The sequence below is a fragment of the Macaca fascicularis genome, chromosome 12 (genome assembly GCF_037993035.2).
Source record: "Macaca fascicularis isolate 582-1 chromosome 12, T2T-MFA8v1.1".
Lineage (NCBI taxonomy): Eukaryota > Metazoa > Chordata > Mammalia > Primates > Cercopithecidae > Macaca > Macaca fascicularis.
Genome location: NC_088386.1, coordinates 112142545 through 112161653, shown reverse-complemented (window position 1 = coordinate 112161653; position 19109 = coordinate 112142545). Strand labels below are relative to the sequence as shown.

General features: G+C 45.3%; 1 protein-coding gene across 2 annotated transcripts in view; it reads left to right on the top strand.

The window, feature by feature from the left end:
• The window catches only part of MARCHF4 (membrane associated ring-CH-type finger 4), a 121761-nt gene extending 102896 nt beyond the window's left edge, over positions 1-18865 (top strand). Inside the window, exon 4 of one of the 2 annotated variants that reach the window (XM_074010027.1) lies at positions 18224-18865. In XM_074010027.1, the coding sequence (XP_073866128.1) occupies positions 18224-18276 (53 nt within the window). In that variant the 3' untranslated portion in view covers positions 18277-18865. Of the gene's footprint in view, positions 1-7275; positions 9058-18223 lie in introns of those variants that run through there. The other variant, XM_005574229.5, reaches the window with a different exon arrangement.
• The last annotated feature ends 244 nt before the right edge of the window (positions 18866-19109 follow it).

Genomic DNA, 19109 nt, shown 5'->3' with positions numbered 1-19109 from the left:
GGAGGAGTGGAATCTGGAAAATGGGTGGTTGGCAATGCTAGAGCTTCAGAGTGAGACACTACTAAGCCTCACCCCATAGCTGTCTGACAGTGGGGAATTCTACGGGGGAGAGTATCTCTCTGTGGTTGGAGAGGAGGCACCAGTATGAGAATCAGTTGGTCTCTAGAGTGCTTTTTAGCTCTGGCATGTCATTCATCTATAGAAAATGACTTGACTGAGGGCTGGGGAGGAGAGCAGTCAGGAGATGAAAGAGCAGGTACTTTTATTGGGGACGAGGTTGCCAATGAAGAAGGAAGAAGAGAGATGAGTGGGCTTTTTTTGTGTCCTGTGATCTCCCCCACAATAATCAATACAATGTGGCATTGAGAGTTACATGTGTCCCAGGCACAGTACCAGGTATCGGCATGCAGGACTCATTACTTTATTTAATCTCATAACAACCCTATGAGGAAGGGTTTACGATGAGAAAACTGAGTCTCAGAGAGAGAGGAAGTCCCTTATCTAAAGACTCAAGGTGAGTAAGCGGCAAACACTCTGAAAGCTTAATAAGAATACACACTCGCTAGTAAGTTAACTCAGTTGTGGGGCTCGAAGGTCTTTGGATCTAGGAGAGGAAGTACTTATTTCTTCCATTTCTTCCCATGTTCATGTCTATGGCATCTGGAAGTAGATTACTTTTTAAAGTTACTTATAACAATTTTCGTGATCAAAATTTAGAGCTTTCTTTGAGGGATAAAAACTATGTCCTAGCCTAGCAGTCCACACACAGGCAGCATCAGTCTCACCTGAGGTTTCTTAGGAATGCATATTCTCAGGCCTCAGCCCAGAGCTACTGAGCCAGTAGTCCTCCAGGGTTGCAGCCTGGGAATCTGTCTTAACAAGCTCTTTGGGTGATTCTGATGCACAATAGAGTGTGAAATGCAGCTGGGTGCGGTGGCTCATGCCTGGAATCCCAGCACTTTGGGAGGCTGAGGCAAGAAGATCACTTGAGTTCAGGAGTTGAGACCAGACCGCAACATGACAAAACCCTGTCGCTGCAAAAAATACAGAAATTAGCTAGGCATGGTGGTGTGCGCCTGAAGTCCCAGCTATTTGGGAGGCTGAGGCGGGAGAATCGCTTGAACCTGGGTCGAGGCTGTAGTGAGCCGTGATTGCACCACTGCACTCCAGCCTGGGCAACAGACAGAGACCCTGTCAAAACCAGTGAAACCCGTGAAACTGTCACCAGTGAAAAGCACTGGTCTAGAGTTGTCAGCAACTTTTATGTCACTTAACCCAGGCCACTAGCAGGACATGGAGTGGGGATGGGATTCTGATGACCCATGGAGCTTGCAGCTTTATGAGGAAGAGGAGCCCCGGAAGGTGGAGAGACATTGGAAAGATGGAGACAATTCTTCTAGAACTGGATTTCCCACAAATACAGCCCAGGGTTGGGTGCATTGTAAGTGATCACTAGAAAACCATTAAATTAAGTTTTAAAAAGCCAGAAAGGACTTAATCAAAACTTGTTGGATTCCTGATGTTACTATGCCCCCTCATTTTCCGTTATCTCCTCCTATGACTTTTCTGTCTCTGTTCACCGGCAGCCTTTTTTCCTAGTCGAATCCAGTTTATTTCTCTATCCACTGACATTCTCTATCCCCCTTCCCTTTTTCCCACCTCTTCAACTTTGGCCATGTCACCTGCTCGTATCAGATGAGCCCCAGTCATCTTCTCCTGTTTTTTCAACATGCTGCCACCCAAGGAATCAATAAGAAATTTGTAGAGCAAGGAGCAGAGGAAGGGCTGAGAAGAGTGGCTTTGAATGAGGTAGTTTGTGCTTTTCCCTCTTTTGCCAAACAAGCATTATCTAGAAAAACAGGTCCACCTTCCTCGCCTTCAGCCAGCTACCCATTAAAATGGTTTACCTACTTCCTGAACACTAGACAGTTAGATAATCGGAAAGCAGCATTCACACCAGAAATTTCAGTCACGCTCTTCAATCAGGACAAAATTGTCTGATCAAGAAGCTAATTGAGAATCGAGTGTAATGGCCCTTACTGGAAAGAGTGAATTTGGGGCTTCAGAAGATCCTGCTTCTCTCTCTCCAGACCCCATCTCTTCCACTGTACCATTACACTCCACACTCCCGGTGCTGTGTTAGCTGCTGGAGATTAACCAGACCTGGCTCGGTCCTCGAGGGGCTTACAGTCTGGAGAGAAGAGCATAGCAATGTTCAAACAAGGTTTGTGGGATAAATGGACAGACGCATGGCTTCAGGGCCAAGGGTGCATAGGTACACATTCAAAAGGTTGGCAGAGATGATGGGAGTTGGTACAATTGGGAGAGGGTGAGAGAGTGGGACAGAAAGGAAATCTCTTTGCTCAGCATCTGTCAGGCCAGAGCAGAGGGTCCACCAGTGATCTTCAGGAGATTTAGTACAAGGTAATTTGAGTGTCTGGTTGTTTTCCGCTCCAGGAAGATGGTCCTTCCCTTCATTAGATCCTCAAAAGGGTGTGATCCAAACAAAGAGCTAGAAACCCCCGAGACTACCTCTTTCTCGATGAATCTTGAAGAGTTGTTGAGTGAGGCGTGATTTCAGACACAGTTGGAACACTGCAGGAGAAAGTGACTGTATGGGTGGCTCTGGTCTCTGAGAATTGCAGCCTGTTGGAGACTGAAGAGGCTCTGAGGTTTTGCACCAGGAGGCCGGGTTCACTCATTGCTGTTTGCTCCGAGCCAGCTCCTCCCCTGGATCCTCAGTGGCTGTGGGATGAAGCCCGCCATGCGATCATCTCACCCACCATCACAGGGCCCAGCCCCTGGCAGCCTCACTCTCTGCACCAGCATCCCTTTCCTGCTCAGCTCATCCCTACATCTGAGCCTGTCTTCCCAGCCCTTCACCGTGCCCCACTGCACCTCATGGTCCCTCATTAGCAACCTTCTCTCTGCGCGTTCCCTTCATCTTTCCTACCTGAAGCATGGCTGTGTCCTGAGAACATTGTTTCCCTCACGCTGGTGGCGGCTGTTCTTTCTCCCATATACCGTGTCCTGTGGGGTCTGGAAGTGGGGTCCATGTCCTTCTTGATTTCCATCACTACTCGAAACTACTTATCTTCCTTCATCCTTCAGAAGCCCCAGCCCCTTCAAAGTCTGTCTTCCTTCCTTCCTTTCTTCCTTCCTTCTTTCCTTCCTTCCTTCCTTCCTTCCTTCCTTCCTTCCTTTCTTTCTTTCTTTCTTTCTTTCTTTCTTTCTTTCTTTCTTTCTTTCTTTCTTTCTTTCTTTCTTTCTTTCTTTCTTTCTTTCTTTTTCTTTATTTATTTCTTTCTTTTTTCTTTCTTCCTTCCTTCCTTCCCTCCCTCCCTCCCTCGTTCCTTCCTTCCTTCTTTCCTTCTTTCCTTCCCTCCCTCCCTCTTTCCTTCCTACCTTCCTTGCTTTCTTGCTTTCTCTCTCTCTCTTTCTTTCTTTCTTGCTTTCTCTCTCTCTCTCTCTCTTTCTCTTTCAGACAGAGTCTTGCTCTTGTCACCCACACTGGAGTGCAGTGGTGTGATCTCGGCTCCCTGCAACCTCCACTTCCTGGGTTCAAGCAATTTTCCTCTCTCAGCCTCCTGAATAGTTGGGATTACAGGCGCATGTCATCATACCTGGCTAATTTTTGTATTTTTAGTAGAGACAGGGTTTCACCATGTTGACCTGGCTGATCTTGAACTCCTGACCTCAAGTGATCCACCTGCCTCAGCCTCCCAAAGTGCTGGGATTACAGGCATGAGCCACCATGCCCGGCCGAAGTGTATCTTTCTTTATCACCCATTTTCACTTCTGGATGCTATTGGCTGCTGGCCACCTACTCAGTCCTCAGATACCCTCACGCACCTGCTCATACACTCCCCCAACTCTTGTCCTCAGCAGCTACATAGATCAGTGCTCGGCAGAGACGGGCCTGTCCCCCAGAGGCATTTTGGAAATGTCTGGGGTTTGTTTATTTGTTTGTCCTTTTTCTAATGTAGTTGTGCTGCAGCGTTTTCACTGAAATGTTTATTGTTTTGTTATAAAAGATTTCCCTTTATTATTTTTATTTGACATTATCTGTTAGGGCATTATATTAATTTAAAAGACATAGTAGTTTGCAGTAGCTTATGAATTTCATTTCAGGATAGGAATGGTGATGTTAAAATAAATTTGTTATAGAAAGGGAATGTTTGGTGTGATAGCATTGAGGATGGCTGAGGCAGATAGTCTTTCCAATTCCCTGGCTTTGCTATTGCTCCAAAGATCTTTTCCTCCAGCACACACCAGCCCCAATCAAATAGTCACATCCTGGATTCATAATCGCCAGTAACCACACCACTTCCAAAATCTGGATTGAAACATCATACTCTCTGACCATCACTCCCTATTCACTGACTCCAAGAATCCTCCAACCTCATAAAGACGTGGCCTTGACTCTCTCACTTTCCACTTTTCATTATTTCTTATACCTCTTCTATTCTCCCCCATCCCCAGCCTGGGCTCCATGGTCCAGCAGGATAACCACTCTCTTGCAAGTACATATAATTCTCATGTCTGCTTGCCCAGGGAAACAGTTTACCCTGGTTAAACCCAGATTTCTTCTTCTTCCACATGTGCACCTGAGCAAGCAGTTTGAAGGCGTGGAGAAAAATCACACAACCAGTGACTAGAGTCACTTCAGATTTATGGCCACAAATCTCAAATGGACACTTAACACAGTGAGCTAATTCTACCGCATCTCCCTTGTAAATTCACACTCCTACTTTCCGAGATAATTATTTCCCACCTTCTCCTCTCTTCACAAATCTTTAACACTTCCTCTCTTATCTCTTCTTTCTTAGCTGATGACTTCATGGGGAAAAAAATATGTATGTGTGCTTGGATGAGAACTACCTGATTTTCCCACTGTCATTTCTATCATTCTCCCGCCATCTGTGCCCGTGGAACCAGTGGTCATTTCCCAATTTACTCAAGTTGACCTCTTGATAACATTGTAAAGAGTCACTGCACTCTTTCTGAATCCTTCCCTAGGCTTTTGGGTCTCCACACTTGCTGGTCTTGCTTTTACCCCATTGGTTGCTTCTTTTGAGCCTCATTCCTTGGCCCTATCTCCACCAAAGCCTCCACCAAGCCTCTAAACACCTAAAGCCCAGGGCTCTGTCTTTGGCCTTCTTCTCTCCCCTAAGAGGTCTCAGCCATTTCCAAGTCTTCAAGTTCTACCTCTACAATGATGGCTTCTATCTCCAGGCCAGACCTCTCCCTAAGCTTCGGACTCATATGTCCAATTGCCCATCTGATCCTTCTAGTTAGCTTTCTATCAGACACCTTAAACTAACCATGACTAAAATGTAGCTAGTAATCACTCTGATAGACTTGAATCATGGGCCCCAAAGACATGCAGGTCCTAATCCCTAAACCTGTCAATGTTACCTTATATGGAAAAAGACTTTGCCAATGTGATTAATTTAAGGATCTTGAAATGGGGACAGTATCCTGGATTATTCAGGTGGGCCCTAAATGTAGCCACAAGTGTTCTTACAAGGAGAGGGAGATTTAATGACAGAAGAATAGTAGGAGAGGTGAGAACAGAAGAAAGAGGCTGGAACGATGCAAGAAAGAGGCAGAAATTGCAATTTCTAGAAACTGAAAAAAGGCAAGGAGACAGGTTCTTCCCCCTCAAAGCCTCCAGAAAGAACCAGAAGGTGCCCTGCTGACACTTTCACGTCAGCCCAGTGGGACTGATTTTAGACTTCTGATCTTCAGAACTGTAAGAGAAACATGCGTCCCATTTTAAGCTACCAGATGTGTGGTACTTTGTCACAGCAGCGATAGGAAACGAATTCGGTCACCACAGCTACCACACAAATCCATAGCCTACCCTGATGCCCTCCACTTCTCAGGGAATGGCTCCCCATTTATGCAGCTGCTGAGGCCAAGAGCTTCGGAGTTGTCCAGATCTTTCTCTTCACTCCCACCTTGCCAGTCAGCAAGTCTTAGCTCTACATCCAGCACACGGCCTGACTCCAGCAGTTTCTCACTGCTCCACTGCCATGACCCTACTCAACGCTATCACCATTCCCAACTCGCATGACGCCACTGCTTCCTGCTTGGCTTTCCACGCCTTCTCTTGGCCCTCTTCACATGCACCACCGGTGGCTTTATGAAGGCTGAATCAGATCACAGCATTCCCCCTACTGAAACCGTCAATGTCTTCCCATTACACTCAGGATAGAGTGCAAATCCCTTGCCATGGCCTATAAGGCCCTGCCATTCACTGGCCTCTGCTCGCCTTACCTCCCTCCACTTCCTCACTGCTGCACTGTACTGATCACACTGACCTTCTCTCTGACCTTGCTCATTCCATTCCCACCTCGTGGACTTTGCGCTTGGAGTTCCTACCACCGAAGTGCTCTCTCTCCAGATCTTTGCATGGATCTCTCCTGTTCATCACTTAGGTCTCAACTCGGATATGGTCTCCTCCAAAAGGCCTTTCCCACCGCCCTTGCTGAAACAGGATCTCAGTGCCCACAGCCAGTGGCTATTTAACCCCAGTTATCTTCCTTAAGGCATTTGTCAGCTCCTGAAATTGTCGCATTGGTTTGTTTACACATCTATTGTGTGTCTCTGTGAAGATGTAAGCTCTCAGAGGGTGTCCTGCTGACTGCAGTATCCTCAGTGCTTGGCACATAGTAGGCATACAATGATTATTTATTTGCCTTGCTGCCTGGTGTAGCTTGTTTCCAACTCTATCACTGCCTCTGGCAGATATAACTGCATCAAATTATCTCTCCCAGGGCTGTTTGTATCTCAGTAGCACTGGGGTATCCGTGCAAAGAGTTAACCAGTGGGATTTCCAGCAACCTTTAGCAGGTGTGGAGCAACCGACCATGGGATTTCTTTTGTGGTACTTTAAAAGCACACAATTCGTTCAACATCTGCTAAGGACTGGGTGCCATGGATACATAATAGAGGGAGGAAAAGATATTTATATTATGCCTTAGTGGATGAATTTGGATTTTGTCAAGGCAGGAAGGGGGTGGGGTGGAATAGAAGTGGGCGAAGGCACTGCCTGAAGGTGCTCAACTATTTCATGGACTCGGCCTGGTGGCCCCTCCACCTTCTGCCTACTGGAACTCGCTGAGCCTGGGAATCTAGGGATAGTCTGCCTGTGGCTCAGCACTGGAGCCAACGCCCATACCTTGCATAGATTCAGAGAGACTGTGGTCTCCTGGCAGTGACCCACTTCCTCTCATTTGGCCTCTGTTTCTCCTCTCCCTGCTGCCTCAGGTCTCATCATCCATGAGGGACCCTCGGTGTATCGCATCTTTAAACGGTGGCAGGCTGTCAACCAGCAGTGGAAAGTGCTGAACTATGACAAGACAAAAGACCTGGAGGATCAAAAGGCAGGAGGCAGGACCAACCCCCGGACCTCCTCATCCACCCAGGCCAATATCCCCTCCTCGGAAGAGGAGGGCGCAGGCACCCCTGCCCCTGAGCAGGGCCCTGCCCAGGCTGCCAGCCACCCCTCAGGCCCTCTGTCCCAACACCACTGTGCTTATACCATCCTGCACATCCTGAGTCACTTGAGACCCCATGAACAGCGGAGTCCCCCAGGCAGCAGCCGAGAGCTGGTCATGAGAGTCACGACAGTGTGAGAGCAGAGGCCCAGGAGGAAGGCCATGTCCACCACTGAGGGCCCGGAGCAGGGTGGGGAGGTGCAGTGGCACCCCCAGAGCCAGCAGAGGGAGCAGGCAGAGGGTGGGGGGCCTGGCAGGAGCCTGGGGCAGGCTCAGAGTGGGAGTGAGGCTGGTGCAGGAGCAGTTCTGCTATTTCCAATCAGTCAATGCCACTCACACAACAGCAATGAAAACCAACACCAACTCAACAACAAAGTGCAATACAGGCTGAACCCGGCCCAACAGAAAAAACCTGCCCCAATGCGCCCGCAGGCAAGGTACCTGAAGAAGCAGAGGCGGAGGGCAGGCAAAGCCTGTGTGACTGGTGGCAGTGCCGGAGGCCAAGGGGGCCAAGAGGAAAAGCGTCTGTGGTCTGCTCTGCTCTCACCCTGTTTGGTTTTGTTTCTCCTGGGGCTGTGTTCTGCAGGCAGCCAGGAAAGGGGGAGGCTCGTGAGCGAGCTGGCAGGGACACACTGCCTTTGGGGATCCTGGGCTCATTTGGATGGGCAAGATTCGCTGACAAATGGCTGTGGGGATGGAGGGGTGGATGGTCAGGGAGGGATGCGCAGGGAGGGAGAGCTGGTGTGAGCAGCCAGAGGGAGAGGTGTGTCTCCTTCCTGAAGGAACTTCCAAATGGAACTCCCGATTTCAGGTGGGCTCAAAGAGGGCTTAGGTTTGGAAAAGGGTGTCTTTCTGTGCCCTTGTTAATTTATTTTATAGTGCTTTGGTTCAAAGATGTTTACAGGACACACACACACACACACACACACACACACACACACACACCCCTCTAGAGAAAAGTACAGATTTCCAGTGAGTATTTGAAGCACAGTTCTGCTGCTGTGGCTTCAGCTTTGGAAGCTGTCAATCCCGGAGCAACTTTCCCAACTACCCAATCCCACCATGGCCAGGACATGGGCAATGCCAGCCCTTTCTTGTCTTGGCACATGCACATACCCAGTCCCCTCACGGTAGGGCACCCCTGCAGCTGCAGTGGTTGGGAGGAGCTTGGCCAGTGTGCCCCAAGGAGTGGAGTAGAGCCCAATCTAAGCATTCCTTGCTGCTTAGAACCCTCCCCAAAGAGGCAGTCAGGCTGACGCTCAGTGCTTCATGCTCCCTGGTCCTTCCCGTGCAGCCAGGTGGGCCCAGGGGTGCCTGGCAGGGAGCACTACCCCTGGACCCCCCTGCTCGTTCGGGGGACCCTGCCAGGGAAGGCCACTGGGTGGTCACCTGCAGAGTTTCTGGTTGTCACTGCACAATGGCCGCATCATCCATGGGTATTAAAAGGACACTGTCAAGTACTTTTTTAAACTAGTTTTTAGGGTTTTTTAAAACTCTCTGTTGTTTGTAATATTCTCTTAAAAGCTTGAAAATAAAACTTCTTTCCCTACCATTAGTGTCCCTTTCCATATGCGAGTTTTTCTTCCTCTTCCCTATCCTCCCTCTGTGGTGTAAACAGCCTTCTTTCTCCCTGTGTCTGCCCCACCGCTAGATTCTCTCTCATCACAAGAAATCAAGCACATTTTCATTTCTCCTTTGAGGGCATGGATGGGGCAGGGCAGACAGGGATGTTCCCTTCTGTGTGCCTCTGTGTGAATCTGCAGTGAACTCCTGGCCTCTTCTTGGCATCCTAGCAGACAGAGTCCTTCAGGCCCCAGGCTCTCCCAAGGATTCTGCCTAGGAATCCTAGAAGCAGAGACCATGGGTGCTGGAGGAAGTTTGCAGAGCTCCACTCCATCGGGTCATTTCACAGAGGTTGGGAGAGGGTTGTTAGGACCTCATTGCCCTGACAGTGTCCTTTGACTATCAGAGGACAGCACCCACGTTAAGGCCTCATGAGAGGGCTTGGACATATTATGAGGCAGCAGACAAGATCTTTTTTTCCCTTCAACTTCATCTGGCCCTCCCACCCTGGGGCTGGCTGTGGGTCCGGCAACAACATCAGTGGGGTGTGCACAGGCTTAGAAAGGTTTCTCCCTGATGAAGCTCAAAATCAGAGAGTTAAGAAAGACACACTTGGAGAGAGACTGAAGGACACATACAAGGAAAACATACAAACAAATGAAAACCAATCACACTGTGCAAATAAACCAGGTAGAGGAAGTGTATTTATTTTTCACTATGGTCTAGGAACAGGCCTTTCAGTTTAAGCATTTATGGAGGCTATAGATGTGTTATATGGACTATCTGTTTTCAAAAAAGTATTACAGAGTGGGTTGCAGTGGCACATGCTTTAGTCCTAGCTACTTGGGAGGCTGAGGTAGGAAAATTACTTGAGCCCAGGAGTTTGAGGTCAGCCTGGGCAACATAGCAAGACCCCAATTCTAAAAAGAAAAAAAGGCTAGGTTCAGTGGCTCATGCCTGTAATCCCAGCACTTTGGGAGGCCAAGGCGGGTAGATCATTTGAGGCCAGGAGTTCGAGACCAGCCTGGTCAATGTGTGAAATGCCGTCTCTACTAAAAATACAGAATTAGCCAGGCATGGTGTCACACACCTGTAATCCCAGCTACTTGGGAGGCTGAGGCAGGAGAATCGCTTGAACCCAGGAGGTGGAGGTTGCAGTGAGCCAAGATTGCACCACTGCACTCCAGCCTGGGTGACAGAACAAGATTTGGTCTCCAAAAAAAAAGAAAAGAAAAGAAATGAAATGAAAAAAAAGGTATAATACAACAAATATGCATATCATCAAAACTATAGTGGCCATCTTGTTGTCTTTCTTTGGTGGTTCACAAGGCTTTTTAGACTCTTGCAGTCATTGAGGGTCATCATTTGAATATGTTGTACTGAAGAAGAAGAGGCAATTAATAATAAACTCTTGTAGAATGCTGGCGTTTGTTGGATCTTGATAACTCAAGCTCCAAGAGAACAAAGACCTCATCCTCCTCGGTTACTGCTGTATTTTCAGGACCCACAGCAGTACCTGGCACACACTAGGTTCTCAATGAATATTTGTGAAGGAGTAAGACACTCTTGGAAGAGAGCAACAGTACCTTCAGCATCTAGGAGACATGCCTCCTCTTCCTTCAACTTCTGTTCTAACACACAAGGTCAATCACAGAGTAGAAAAGAAAGGTCAAGTTCTGACTTCTCCGCCCAACAGGATGGTAAATTCCCAGTGCCTTGGGAAATTGAATTTATGAGTACAGAAATGAATGAATTGGGGTTTTATATTTTATATGCATCTCTGGGAAGAAAGGTGAAAGTACACCTTGATGACTTTCCGACGTGCAGGTCATCCTTCATACCACCAGGCAAATGTCTATATTTCCTGTGGAGTTATTTAATGCAGAGTAATGTACAATAGCCCAGAGTTCACTTGCACATCATCTGCAAGTATGACCCATGTATGGGGCAAGATACTAGCTAACATCTGAAGTTCTTACTATGTGCAAGGCACCAAATGGAACGCTTCATACGTATTAATTCACTTAATAGTCCAACAACCTGATGAAACAGATACCATTCTTATCTTCATTTTGCAGATGTGAACGCTGAGGCCAAGAGGTTAAGTAACTTGCCCATAGTCACCAGCCAGGATCCCATCCCCAGCAATCTGGCTTGCTTATTTATTTATTTATTTATTTATTTATTTATTTTTGAGACGGAGTTTCACTCTTGTTGCCCAGGCTGGAGTGCAATGGCACAATCTTGGCTCACTGCAACCTCTGCCTCCTGGATTCCGGCGATTCTCCAGACTCAGCCTCCCAAGTAGCTGGGATTACAGGCACCTGCCACCACACCTGACTAATTTTTGTGTTTTTAGTACAGACGGGGTTTCGCCGTGTTGGCCAGTCTTGAACTCCTGACCTCAGGTGATATAACCACCTTGGTCTCTCAAAGTGATGAGATTACAGGCATGAGCCACTGCGCCCGGCCAGCAATCTGGCTTTGAGCATAGCCACTCTGACACATTTAAGGAAAGACAACCAGCCAATTTAAGGAAAATCTGGATCAGGTCAACCAGGGAGGTTAGAATGTGAGAGATCTACAGGAAAGCTTTGGAGATTGGGGTAGATACAAAAAAATGGTTTACGTCGCCTACAGAAAAAAAAGCTGAGTTTACATGACAATTCTTGCCATGGCTCAGGAGGGTTTAGGGTTATGGATGAAAAGAGAAGCAGGCTCACCCGATGCCCATGCCCTCATAACTTTCGAGAAGGAAAAGTCCTAAACACAGCAACCTCAGTGCCTTTGGCATTGGCCAAAGTCTGGCACTCTGCCGTTTTCTGAGGTCCAGCCCAGCAAGGAAAGCACCGTGCCGGATGCAGTTGGCACCTTGGCATAGAACACCCCCAAGGTGTCCATGGGTCTGAGGCGCCCTCCCCCATAGAGAGGGGACAATCTGTTAAGTGAAAAAGTAGAAAGCTTGGGCTCTGCATCAAATAATACAGAAGTGGATTTATTTTATTTTATTGTTTATTAATTATTTCTCCAAGGTGCTTGGGTTTTTCCAACCCCATAAGTTGGAAACTACTGTTATTCCCATTTTTCAGGGGAGGAAACTGAGGCCTGAAACGTTAAGCACGATGCCCAGGGTCATATGACTATAGATGGCGGCATGGGAATCTGTACCTCAGCTGTCTAAGGCCATACATTGGGCTGCTAACCTCTGCATTACACTGCCTCTCAGCAAAGTGGAAATGCATTTAAAAGTTTTATCCTGATACAAGAAGCAAAGAAGGAAGTGAATGAGGCCCCCATCAGCCAGATGTAACCGAGATATCTGTGTGCCACGTGCCCTTCAGTGTCTGCTAAGGTCAGCTCCAACCTCGCCATCCCTCCGTCTATGGGAAGATTGACACCTTCAGCAGTTTTTCTAATAATTCAGACCCTAAAATTTTTCCCAGTTGCCTCCTACTCCAAAATCTGGAGTCCTGAACTCAGGGTTTCCGTTTTCTGTCTTAGAGCTATTTCTTTATTTCAACCCTGTGTTAAACTCAAATATTGGACATGATTCCTCCTCCTTGATTTTCCATTACAACTTAAATAGTATCACTTACAGTTGTGTATAATTGAGTTTTATCAGGAAGTCAATGGTAACCAGAAGTTTATTCATATAAGAAACTGTGGTGAGAAACTGCAATATGGAAGTTCTTGCCAGGTGGATACCTCAAATGTAAATTAGATAAAACCACCTTCAAAAACCCCATTGCTTAGTTACTAGACTCTGTTAAGAAGCTCAGCATTTTTCATAAAAAATATTTCTCATGAAAGAACTTGGCAAGCTTACTCTTATTAACTATAAATAAGCAAGCTAACAGTATTTTCTTTTCTGGGAAATTTGCATTTTTAAGAGGAGGTAATTCTGAAGCAAGGGGAGTAATCCCATAAGTGGTGGAATTTCAATCATCAGCAGGCAGGTGGAGAATTGTATTGTGTTCTTTCAGCCAGGAGGACCATAGCCATGTATCTGCATTTGACACGCAGGTCCACACACAGAAAGACATAAGCACAAATAGTAACAAACGCATTCTCCAAAAACTGACTTGGAGTCAAGGCCTGTTGACTGAGCAGCCTGTTAGTTTTCTTCCAGAGGATCAAGACTCCCAGGCAACAGGTGGAGAGGGGCAGGAAGGGGCCTGTCTCTATCAGGCCCTCTGAGCTTGGTAATGTTAGTCAGCTGGACTAGCCCCTTTTTCCACAGGTTAGAGTTGGGATACCAGCTCTTATGTTCCAGGTAGTGGCCCTTCCAAAGGGTGACTTGTTGAGAGGGGAGGCCTCTGCACTGTCCAACACAGGCAGGTATCCGTTTTCCAAGAAGAAATGCAGAAATGGTGGAGCTGCCCCTGCCCTGAGCATGCTGAGAGCATACACCTGTCTGGTGAATTATGGTGACTTTATTGCAAGTCCTAGTCCCACCCTCAAAAGCCTCAAGACTGAGGCATTAGCTCATGTTGTCCATCGCTCCTCAAATCATTTCAGTGGACACCTGTTACTTTTGTCTATTTAGCACACACTCTTTCCTATGGGAAACTCACGCCATATGGTTTTGGTAAGGCTGAACCACTAAAATCACTGTAGCCATAGAAATGAGACTGTGATTCAGGCTTGGATAGTCAAAGTCTCTTATTTCTGTGTCCACAGGGGTTGATTCAGAAATTGGTATGTGACTGAAGGCTCTCCATGCCCTCCCTGGGACTTATCCAACAGAGCTAGTGGGAGACACGGTTTCCCTCCACTAGGGTTGCTAGCTGCACTTCTGTGTGTCAGGGAAAATAAAAGGTCCCATCTTCTGCTGCCAAGGAAGCATCTACCTTCTGAATATGGTCAAGAAATAGAGACACACAAAGCAAAGAGCAGGAGAGAGATGGTCCTGCCTCTCCTGGAACCACTCATGACTGAGCCAGCTTCTCCACTACATTTCCCAGACATTAGCCAATCGATTTCATTTTGCTCATATTAGTCTGAGCTGTGTGTATGTCACTTGTAATCAAAATTCTTTAAAATTGTGAATACAAAGCTTTCCTTATATCCCTATGACAAAACTTTGTGTTAAATCCAAGGATGCACTGGTTGGGAGACCAAAGACAGTAACAGGTTGCCTCCCTTTCCTACCGAGTAGGGGTCAAGGTGGCTTCCTGGCAGCATTCACAACAGTCATTCTCCTTTAATTTTTTTTTTTTTTAAGAGTCTTGCTCTGTTGCCCAGGCTGGAGTGCAGTGGTGTGATCTCAGCTAACTGCAACCTCCACCTCCTGGGTTCAAGCAATTCTTGTGCCTCAGCCTCCCGAGTAGCTGAGACAACAGGCACGCAACACCACGCTTGGCTAATTTTTGTATTTTTAGTAGAGATAGGGTTTGTCCACGTTGCCTAGGTTGGTCTGGAACTCCTGATTTCAGGTGAACCACCTGCCTTGGCCTCCCAAAGTGCTGGGATTACAGGTATAATCCTCTACACTCGGCCTTCGTTAATTCTCTTTGTGAATCTGTTCAGTTGTCAAATGATAAAATAGAAAGACAATATGCACCTACATACATACAGAGAGTGTTCTCTTAAGACATTTTTTTAGATTACACTGGGGAGACAAAGAAGGGACCTAAAGTGAAAAATAGGCAGACCTATGATCAGAACTCTGATCTAAAGGCTTTGGAAGGGGCAGGATCCAGTTATGAGGCCTTCAGGACACCAGGGTTCAGAATGCAAGATAAGAGGCAAGGCACAGAGCAAGACCTTGATCCACTGGCCACAGTCAAAGGGGTCCTCCATTACCCCTGGCATTGACCATGGCATGGCCCCCCAACACGTGCCACCTTACTGCTACTATTATCATTTTTCCTGGATTAAATAAGCTACCATGGGTGTCTGACTTTAAAAATGGGGACCTATGGAAGCAGAATCAGGTCAGAATTCTTTGTGAACACGGGCAAGTATCTTAGCTTTTTCGGTCTCTGGTTTCCTCATCTTTAAAATAAAGATAATTGGCCTCTGAGGACCTTTGTAATGTCAGAGATAATGCATATAAAGTAGGCAGTAAATAAATAATTACCATTATCATTTTTATTGTTCAACAGAGTAATAGGAAATTTGTACCATTACCATAGCATATAAAAAGCAAGGTTACATTTCTTTTGGGTGTATATCTGGTAGTAAGATTGATGAATCTTACGGGGTTAGTTCTATTTTTAGTTTTTCAAGGAGCCTCCAAACTGTTCTCCATAGTGGTTTGTACTAATTTACATTCCCACCAACAGTGTACAATGGTTTCCTTTTCTCTGCATCCTTGCCTGCATTTGTTATTGCCTGTCTTTTGGATAAAAGTCATTTTAACCAGAGTGAGATGATAACTCATTATAGTTTTGATTTGTATTTCTCTGATAATCAATGATGTTGAGCACCTTTTCATATAGCTGTTTGCCACTTGTATGTCTTCTTTTGAAAAATGTCTATTCAGATCTTTTGCCCATTTTTAATGGAATTATTAGATATTTTCCTATTTAATTGTTTGAGCTCCTTATATATTCTGGTTATTAGTTCCCTGTCAGATGGATAGTTTGCAAATATTTTCTCCCATTCTGTGGGCCGTCTCTTTACTTTGTTTATTGTTTCCTTTGCTGTGCAGAAGCTTTTTAACTTGATGTAATCCCATTTGCCCATTTTTGCTTTGGTTGCCTGTGCATGTAGGGGTATTAGTCAAGAAATCTTTGCCCAGACCAATGTCCTGGAGTGTTTCTCCAATGCTTTCTTGTAGTATGATAGGGTTTGGCTCTGTGTCCCGACCCAAATCTCATCTTGAATTGGAATCCCCACAATTACCATTTGTCAAGGCAGGGACCTGGTGGGAGGTGATTGGATCATAGGAGCAGTTTCTCCCATGCTGCTTTTGTGATAGTGAGTGAGATCTGAGGGTTTTATAAGTGTTTGATGGTTCCTCGTTTACACTGTCTCTCACCTACCACCATGTAAGATGTGACTGCTTCTCCTTCTGCCATGATTGTAAGTTTTCTGAGGCCTTCCCAGCCACGCAGAACTGTAAGTCAATTAAACTTCTTTCTTTTATAAATTACCACGTCCCAGGTATTTCTTTATAGCATGTGAAAACGGACGAATACATAGTAGTTTCAAAGTCTGGGTTCTTAGATTTAAGTCTTTAACCCATTTTGATTTGATTTTTTTTATGGTGAGAAATCCCAATTTCTGGGATACCCAGTTTTCCCCAGTGCCATTTATTGAAGATACTACCCTTTCCCCAGTGTATGTTCTTGGGACCTTTGTCAAAAATGAGTTCACTGTAGATGGATAGACTTATTTCTGTGTTTTCTGTTCTGTTCCATTGGTCTATGTGTCAGTTTTTATGCCAGTACCATGTTGTTTTGTTTATTATAGCTCTATAGTATAATTTGAAGTTAGATAATGTTACTCTTCCAGTTCAGTTCTTTTTGGTCAGAATAGCTTTGGCTATTCTGGGCCTGTTGTGGTTTCATACACATTTTATGATTTTTTTTCTATTTCTGTGAAAAATATCACTGGTATTTTGATAGGGATTGCATTGAATCTGTAGATTGCTTTGAGTAGTATGGACATTTTAATAATATTGACTTTTCCTATTCATGAACATGGAATATCTTTCCTTTTTTTTTTTTTTTTTTTGGTATCCTCTTCAATCACCACTAAGCATATACCCTAAAGAAAGGAAATCAGTATATTGAAGAGATATCTGCACTCTCATGTTTATTTCAGTAATATTCACAATAGCAAAGATTTGGAAGCAACCTAAATGTCCATCAACAGATGAATGGATAAAGAAAATGTGGTACATCATATACAATGGAGTACCAGTGAGCCATAAAAAAGAATGAGATCCTGTCATTGCAACAACATGGATGGAACTGGAGGACATTAAGTGAAATAGGCCAGGCAAAGAAAGACAAATTTCGCATGTTCTCATTTATTTGTGGGAGCTAAAAATTTTAAAAATTGAACTCATGGAGATAGAGAACAGAAAGATGGTAAGGCTGGAAAGGGTAGTGGGAGAGGGGGAAAGTGGGGATGATTAATGAGCACAAAAATGTAGTTAGATAGAATGAATAAAGTCTAGTATTTGATAGCACAACAGGGTGACTACAGTCAACAATAACTTATTGTACATTTAAAAATAACCAAAAGGGTATATAATTGGATGGTTTGTAACATAAAAAAAGATAAATGCTTGAGGCGATGGATACCCCATTTACCCTAATGTGATTATTATGCATTGTATGACTGTATCAAAATATCTTATGTACCCCAAGAATATATATGCCTATTATGCACCCACAACATTTTTTTTAAAAAAGCAAGGTTGAATCAAAGCAAAATGAGTACCTGGAATCAGCACTGTGTCCCATTTAAGTTTTTCTTCAGTTACAAGTAACATACCCAACTAGCAGGAGTTTAAACAATTAAGGGTGTGTTTTCCTTTTGTAATAAGATGTCCAGTGTACATGGCTGCTGGCATCAGTCCAGTTGCTTGGTGATGCCACTAACAACTCAGGCTCTTTCTGTCATCTGCTCTGGCACCCTTAAAATGTTGATTTGTCATAGTCTCAAGATGATAGCTCATCTTCAGATGAGATAAGACAAGAGAAGGGGTGGCCCCAGTCACATCTCTCCTTTATGTCAAGAAAAGCTGGCCTGGCACGGTGGCTCATGCCTGTAATCTCAGCACTTTGGGAGCCTGAGGTGGGTTTATCACCTGAGGTCAGGAGTTCAAGACCAGCCTGGACAATACGGTGAAACCCCGTCTCTACTAAAATTACAAAAAAATTAGCCAGGCATGGTGGCGTGCTCCTGTAATCCCAACTACTCAGGAGGCTGAGGCAGGAGAATCACTTGAACCCAGGGGGTGGAGGTTGCAGTGAGCTGAAATCATGCCATTGCACTCCAGCCTGGGCAACATGAGCAAAACTCTCTCTCAAAAAACAAACAAACAAAAAAACTGAAAAGGTAAAGAACTATGTTTCTACTCCAAGATGCTTCCACGTGTAGTATTGTGGCCAAAAATGTGTTTTATAGACACACTTAGCTGCTGGAGGGGCGGGCTAGGAAAGTGATTATTTATACTTTTTCTATTTATTTACCAGCTACTACTATGGAATGCACCAAGGAAAAGGAGATGGAACTGGATGCTGGGTAAGCCAGCTGGGGGCATCTGCCCCACCCTGAGAGTAGGAGGATAAATTAGTAGACTGTTTTTGAGGGCTATTTAGTAGCATTCTATTGAATTTTAAATATACATGTCCTTCAACGCAGGGATTCCATTTCTTGGAACTCTCCTAGAGAGAGAGTAGCAGATGTTGCATTCGCAAAGAGCTTGGTAAATGAGAGCAACATGAGCGTAATAATGAGACAGATTGGAAAGAACCTAAATGTCTGTCACGTGGGAGTGATGGAGTATGAGATATTGAAACCATGGGATGCCATCAGCATCACAGAATGTCATAGGCATGGAAGGACTGACAGGGAAAGGTCTCAAAATCATATCGTTAATTGAAAAATGAAATCTGCAGGACAAGATGCACAATGATCACGTACTTGGAGAACAACACCAAACCACACCTACATCTCATATGTTAAGATGCCACATCCAAAAGAATATGGAACGATACCACCAAACTGATCAGAGCAATTTTTTTGGGGGAAGAGGATGAGGTTGAGGAATGTGAAGGGGGAACTTCCTTTCTGCTTATATTGTTTGCATTTTAATTATAAAAGTGAATTCATGTGATATTTGTGTAATGTTTTAAATTATGGTGCATATATACAGTAGAATATTAAGTAACTATTAAAAACAGTGAGTAAGCCGGGCACGGTGGCTCACGCCTGTAATCCCAACAATTTGGGAGGCCAAGGCAGGTGGATCATCTGAGGTCAGGAGTTCAAGACTAGCCTGGCCAACTTGGAGAAACCCCGTCTCTACTGAAAATACAAAAATTAGCCAGGCGTGGTGACACACACCTGTAATCCCAG